Consider the following 7,564-nt stretch of genomic DNA (forward strand, 5'->3'; position numbering starts at 1 on the left):
ATTAGGCACTGGGAGGCACGTGCAGACCATCTGCGCAAATAAGTTATATGGCCAGGGGGACACAAAGGGAGATTATAATTATCGCTGTTAGCAGCCGAATTAACTAAAATTGAATAATTAACTTTTTATTGACTGCAGTAAGTGTGTGTGTTTGTATTCAAAAGTTAGAGGCCGTCGTGTTTCTACACAGTTTTACTTGGAAGAATTTTTCTAGCATGTCTGTGCTCCGAGATATCCAACTCCAAATTTTAATTGTAGTTCGCATGATTACGCATGCAACTTGCAAGAGAGTGAGGATCGGTGCAAAGCTCCTCCCAGATGTGACGCGGCTGTTGCGTGCGACGTGTAGTCTGACAACGGGGCGGAGGCATTGGCAAAGATAACTGTCCTCCTTCCCCTCACGGCTGGTGAAATGAAAAAAATCGAGGAGCCCGTAAGCGCTGTCGTAACACGCAACCGCGCACCCTGTAAAGATGGCGGCAGTTGCCATGCCGAGATAATGGCGCGAGCGGAGAAGCCGGAGGGCAGTGCGTGTGCGTAATGGTGAGATAGATGACCGGGCATGGTCCTTGCCTGGGCTACGCAAATAAAGTGACTGCTGATTTTTAAGTATTCTAAGTTTTATTGAAATCAAGAGCAACAACTGCACCATCAACAGCAGAAACCTTTTAGCTATGCTAACGAATATTTCATACTGCCGCTTTAAGTTTGGTGTTGTCATGCACAAATCTCATGACAACACTTCACCCATCAAGATTGAATGCCCTAAAAATGTTCAAAATGCCTCCCTTCCACAGCAACACAAAGCATAAACCGCTCTCGCGTCGACTCGATAACTCTGCGCAGTACGACAATTGAAATTTGGAGTCGGATATCTCGGAGCACGGACACGCTAGAATAATTATTCCGGCTGATACTGTGTAGAAACACAACTGCCTCTAAGTTTTCAATACAAACATACCCACTTACTGCAGTCGACAACAAATAATTGTTCAATTTTAGTTAATTGGGCTGCTCACAGGGATAATTATCACCTGACTTTGTGCCCACCTGGCCACATAACTTATTTGCACAGGTGGTCTTCGCATGCCTCCCAGTGCCTAATTTTAAGAAAACCATGAAGCTTAGTTTTGAACACCCTGTATTATCAGGCATAGCCGCCAAGCACATGGCTGTATTGAGTAACGTCCCTTTCCTATAAGCTCGGAGAAACCGATACCTGGCTTCGCTACAGGTCTTCTTCCTCTTTCTGGGGTTTCACGTGCAAAAACCAGTTCTGATTATGAGGCACGCCATAGTGGAAGGCTCCGGATTAATTTTGACCACCTGGGTTTCCTTAACGTGCCCTACAACGCAAGCACACGGGCGTTTTTGCATTTCGCCTCCATCGAAATGCGGCCGCCGCGGCCGGGATTCGATCCCGCGATCTCGTGCTCAGCAGCGCAACGCCTTAACTGACTGAGCCACCACGGCGGGCTACAGGTGTTGCGCTAACCGTATAAAACGCGGGTTCATCGTGAGCAGAAACGGTGAATTTCGGTAAAGAAAGGCTACTATCATCATCATCATCATTGACAGAAGCTGACCCCCCCCCCCCCCCCCTCAGAAAAAACCTGGATCCGCCCCTGCCTGTGGCGCCTGTTATCGTGATTTTAGCGAGCCTCCGTGACAGAAAGCGACAACCTCGACGTCGACAAGACGCCTTTGAGATGACAGACGAGGGATTCCGGCGACAATTCAGATTCTCAAAAGAGACAGCGCTCCGACTGTGCGAGGAACTTGAGTGTGTATTTTGGCCGCAACGCGAAGTTAGCGTACGACGTCCCACCTAGCGGCATAAATGGGTCAACCGAAGTAAACAAAATTCGTTAAGTCACTCACCGCCAGTACAACTCACACGCGTTTCACGATGAAAAACGTAAACCTCATCAATACCATGAACAAATTATTTTTATTTACCAAGAAGCGCTCGTAAATTGCTATATTTTTACTCGGTTTGTGACGTTCACTTCCACAAAAAGAAACCTTCGCGCCGATTGGTCTCTGTCCTTTCACTTGTTTTCATTACGTCAACCGCCCCAATGTGACGCCACCGCCAAACCGAATCCTTCGAAAACCGAAGCGTTACAGAATACGGCCCCTGGTCTGGACCACCGCCAGTTGCACTTCGCAAAAGGCAGGGCGTGTGTCGGGTGAGCTTTGCAATGTGGCGACGTAATGCTAAAGCATTTCACATTCACTGCTGAAGCGCGACTGAAATTTGTAATGCTTCTTTTTTAATTTCGCGTCGGGTTGTTGCGTCAATGTTAGGTTAAGAGAGCACGTCAAAGAAAGGTAGAAAGCGAGGATAATTATTCGCATTTTGGCAGCCCACTGTGTATCATATCGATGTGTCCCAGTGTGTACGACAAGATTACTGTACAATAGAAAAGCATGAAAACATAGAATAAACGAATTATACAGGATGTCTCTTCACTATAGGCCAAGATTGAAAAAAAAAAAAAAAAAAAAAGGCCAAGAGCTCTAGAGAAATCGTACTGACTGCATAGTAGCGACATTCGTGTGTACTTACAACCAGTATTTCATCACGAAGTATTAATAAACAATTGCTTTTAATTAGTGAACTTTTTACATCTTTCTTCAATCGCAAACATGTAAATTACGAAGTTTTAGGGCACCTCAAGAAACCTCCGAATCAAGCATTTATTTCGGGCTGAAGTGTGCCTGGTTGTTTTTTTTTTTTTCTAAGAAAAAAAAAACAAAAGCCTGCTAAATACGCGAAATATGAAATAGATGCGCGCTCGCACGCCGCTACTCAAGCGCTCCCAAGCGAATAGCCGCGGATACGCGGCTTTACTAGCGGCGGCAGCTCGATACAGGGCTTCACGCTATTTGATGCTCGCGGCATTATTGGAACACGCCGTTGACGCATTGATAAGCGTAGTAGAGCCGTAGGGGGGGAGTTGAAGCCGGAAAACCGTGACGGCGCAGATCTGACGCTTATCGCACCACGCTAGTTAGGTCGCCATACCTCTCGAGATATCCTACATGACGAAGCCTTGTACGTTGCTGCGATAAACGAATGCATCCGTATATCTTTCAAAGGTTGCTTGGAGGCGCTTAAGTAGCGGCGCGTGAGCGCGCATCTATTTCATATTTCGCGTATTTCGCCGTGTTTTGTTTTTTCTTAGAAAAAATAACCAAGCACACTTCAGCCCGAAATAAATGCTTAATTCGGAGGTTTTTAGAGGTGCACATGCCCTACAAGTTTGTAATTTACATGTTTGCGATTCAAGCAATAATTAAAAATTCCACTAATTAAAAGCAAATAATTAACTAATAATTCCTGATGAAAAAAATAGTGGCTGCAAGTACACACGACTGTCGCTACTATGAAGTCGGTACGATTTCTCTAGAGCTCTTGGTCTTTTTCTAAGTTCTTGGTCCAAGTTAACTGGGACCACTCTGAATACTCGAAGCCTACAAAATTAAAAGAAAGGGCGGCATATATGCGTCATTGAACCTTCTGTGACTATCAGTGATAATGAAACTGAGTTCTTCCTGAGTATGCACCAGGGCACAAGGAAGACCGCAACCAATTCGGTCATGCTCACGAGAAAAACAAAAGTTGTAAAAAATTGCTTAAGTTTGCACTTGGCCGCGCAACGCTTGAAACAGCGAAGCTTGGCGATCGTAGCCCAGCACTTTTCGAAAGTGCGCGCGAACTTTTAATCTTATTGCTCATGATTATGATAATTTCGTTTCGCGCGTCTCGGACTTGCGGCAGTCACTGCGCGTTCCATAGCGCAGCTTGCAACACCGACACCGCATTGCAATGCCGACAACGCGTTCCAGCAGACCCGCTCCGTGAATGCGTCTCTCTTTCTCTCGCTCTCATTTTCTTTATCTCTCTCCCCAGCATAGCGCGCAATACTTCTTCACCTCGCAGAGCACGAGCGTGCGAACGCACCAGCTGTGGACGAAAACGACGACGCTCGAACGGAATCATATGGTTCGCATAAATGCATGTTCTGCAATCGTGGCTGTATGGGCACCTCTGCACTATTCAGACGGCGCTACGACGTTTTTAATTTTTCACCCTAACGGCGCCTACACCGGCCGCTAAAGAGGTGATGAAAATGGTACGCCATTCCAAACGATAGCGGTCATTTCAGTCGCTCTTCTGAGTGTTATGCCCTGCGCATGCGCACTTTCGACGTTTTCACAACTCGGACATTCTCGCCCCGTGATAAGCGATCGAAATTGGCACGGCGAATGTATGCAGCGTCCCTCAAGTTTTGCTTCTACCACTCGTTAGGCTGTGTGTTATGTTGCTGCTGTCTACTCAGCAAAGCTTTAGCGCAGGGTGCCTATAGCCTAGCAATATAAAAAAAAAAGCGCTTGACTTTGCACTCGGCCGCGCAACGCTTGAAGCAGCGAAGCTGGGCGATCGTAGCCCAGCATTTTCCGGAAGTGCGCGCGTACTTTTCATCTTACTACTGATGACAATTTCTTTTCGCGCGTCTCGGACTTACGGCCGCCACTGCGCGTTGCATAGCGCAGCTTGCAACACCGACACTGCATTGCAATGCCGACAACGCGTTCCAGCAGACCCACTCCGTGAATGCATCTCTCGCTCTCAGAGCACGCAAAAAAGCTTCACCTCGCAGAGCATGAGCGTGCGAACGCGCCAGCTGTGGACGACGCTCGAACGCAATGAAATGGTTTCGCATAAATGCATGTTCTGCAAGCGTGGGAACATTATTTGTGTATGTAATGTGCAAGATCGTACGTCATTGAGGCTGAGACGTGACCCAAGTAGCGATGCGTTGCAACGCCTGATGTGTGATTATCAGCTTGTGGACATTGGGGAACATGAAAAAGCGGGGTGTCGCTACACGCATAACCAAGGTATCTCGCATGCAAGGCTTGATCGAATTTACGTTTCGCTTAGCGCCCTATCTCTTATTCATGGTTACACTGTGCACCCTGTGTTCTTTAGTAACCATTGCCTAGTTTCAGCATCTTTTGGTAGCCGTCGATACCAAAGCCGGCGTAGTCGTGGAAATTTAATAACCAACTACTTTCGCGTGATTGCTTCCTAAAGCGTGTTGCTGAGCTTATAGCTCATGTGCCATGCCGTAAGGACTTGCCTCTTTTTGCTGTGTGGGAATTAATCAAACATGAAGTTAAAATGATAGCTATCGAAGAATTATCAATATTGGCCTTTGAACAAAAGAATAACTACAAAGAATTGTATAGACTTCTGAGGGAATTACGTGAGCTTGAATGTCTACATCCGGGTGAATATATTGAGCATATCCATAATACCAAGGCGCAGTTACAGGCTTTGTACACAGAAAAATACAGATGTGCACTAGTGCGTGCGTGAGCGCAGCGTTTTCTGGAAGAACAGCCATGCACTAGGTCCCTGAGTGATGAGCGCCGACACGCGCTGTCTAAACAAATCCTAGATATAGACTATGGTGGAATCGTTGTTGATGAGCCGACCCTAATAACTCAAGCGTTTTTTGAACATTACCAAAAATTATTTCGAAGCCATAAGCCATTGCATACATGTGTGTCTGCCACCAAATTTTTATCCCTACTGCCCCAGATAAATCAGGAAGATTATGATTATACAAACGATGACATTGATATTAATGAGATAACTGCATGCATAGATTCATTAGCGAAAGGCAAGACGCCCGGCCCGGTTGGCCTTAGTGCCAAATTTTATCAGTGTTTTCGTTCCCTCTTGTCCCCATTATTACTTCAGGTGTACCGTGAGGCCTTGGAGGTAGGGTACCTACCTGCCGACAATGTTCGAAGGGCACACTGTCCTCATAGCCAAAAGCAATGATGAAACTCAATTGCAAAAGATGGACGGATACCCGCCTATATCCTTATGCAATGTGGATTATAAAGTTTTTGCGAAAAGTCTTAGCTTACCGTTTACCAGTCGTGATAAGATCTGTGGTAGGTGATCATCAAACATGTGGCATCAGAGGTCGGTCTATTCATACCAACATTCATGTTGCGAGATCGGTGCTTGAGTGTGTAGCTGAGGGGATTGGACAGGTAGCAATGGTACAGCTAGATCTGGCTAAGGTGTTCGACAGGGAGAATCACTCGTTCCTGTTTAGTGTACTAGAGCATATAAATATAGAATCCCAGCTCCTTAAAGGTGTCAAAATGTTATGCTAATGGCTCAACGAGGTTGATAGTGAATGGTTCTCTCTCCGATCTGATTAGGCTTTTATCGTCAGTAAGACAAGGATGCCCTTTGTCACCGCTTCTCTTCTGCCTGTATTTGGAGCCACTTTGTATGAGCATCCTGAAAGAAGAAAATTTCCAGGGGTTTAAACTGCCGTCGAGTGAGGTTCGGGTTCTTGCATATGCAGACGACGTGGCCTTCTTTTGTATTGATAAAAAGAGTGTAAAGACTGCTCTCGCAATTACAGAAGAATTTTGTGCGGCTTCTGGTGCTAGCATTAACTTTGAAAAAAGTTACGCTGGCATTCAATGTAAAAAAATATCTGTGCTACTTAGGTGTATCCTCTCTCACAGTATAGAAATAGCAACAGTCATTGGTCGGGAGAAGTAGGAAAAATACAAAGTAAAGTGAATTCATGGCGAGGCCGGAATTTGTCAATGTTCGGTCGTGCTGAAGTGTGCCACGTGTTCTTAGTTTCCCGTCTCATGTACGTGCTGCAAGTACTGCACTGCTCAAGACTTCGTATACAGGCACTGCATCGCGTATTTGCAACATTTATTTGGAGCTCGAGTTGCGAATCGATGCGGCGTGATAATCTGTTCGTCCCTCTTGCAAGAGGTGGTCTAGGATTAGTCCATCTCTTCGTCAGGCAAATTGTTTCTCGTCTGTTTTTCTTTCGAGACAGTGACCATCCTTTTTTGCATGAAATGTTACAGCTCCGATTAGTTCATTATCTTCCTAATATAGTAGTGTCATCAGATGCCGAAGATATCACACAGGCTCCTTGGGGCTTTCTCAAGGAGGTCGTTGATTCATTCCTTTTCTTGAAAGTGAGATTCAGCCTGGAGTACATTTTCACTGCGAGTCGAAAAGTAATTTCTGCTGCACTGGTGGATTCGATTTTCCCAGATCCTTTGTATCGTGCCCCTTATTTAAATCAGCCTTATCGGGATGTACTTCGGCGCATCCGTAAAATGTGTATACCTCCTGAAGCTAAAACATTTTTCTTTAAATTGCACACGGAAACACTTCCTGTTAAAACATGGTTGAACGCGAGGGGCTGCTTCGTGCCATGGTCCACGAACTGTCGACTGTGTCCACGTGCTGAAACCATAGATCACTGTTTTATAGACTGTACGGATGCTATATTTTTCTGGGACATTCTCCAACGGATGCTTAAAAAGGACATTGACATCACTCCATACGCAATTAGATTCCTACCGTTTAAGATTAGTGGCGGTCCTCCCTATGATATGTTCATAGTACTGGGTTTGTATAGCCTATGGAGAGCTAGAATGTGTGATCGCTATGCCGAAAGCCCTCGATCTACAAGATCATTCTTTCAAG

At 45.7% G+C, this 7,564-nt stretch overlaps 1 protein-coding gene across 1 annotated transcript; it reads left to right on the plus strand.

The window, feature by feature from the left end:
• Positions 1-6,700: 6,700 nt before the first annotated feature.
• LOC119445238 (uncharacterized) lies at positions 6,701-7,557 on the plus strand (the record flags this gene model as incomplete). The annotated part of the gene is made up of 1 exon (XM_037709561.2): positions 6,701-7,557. A coding segment is annotated over exon 1 (855 nt), but the record flags the coding sequence as incomplete, so codon positions are not given.
• Positions 7,558-7,564: the final 7 nt, after the last annotated feature.

This window comes from Dermacentor silvarum, chromosome 3, assembly GCF_013339745.2.
Source record: "Dermacentor silvarum isolate Dsil-2018 chromosome 3, BIME_Dsil_1.4, whole genome shotgun sequence".
Taxonomy (NCBI): Eukaryota; Metazoa; Arthropoda; class Arachnida; order Ixodida; family Ixodidae; genus Dermacentor; species Dermacentor silvarum.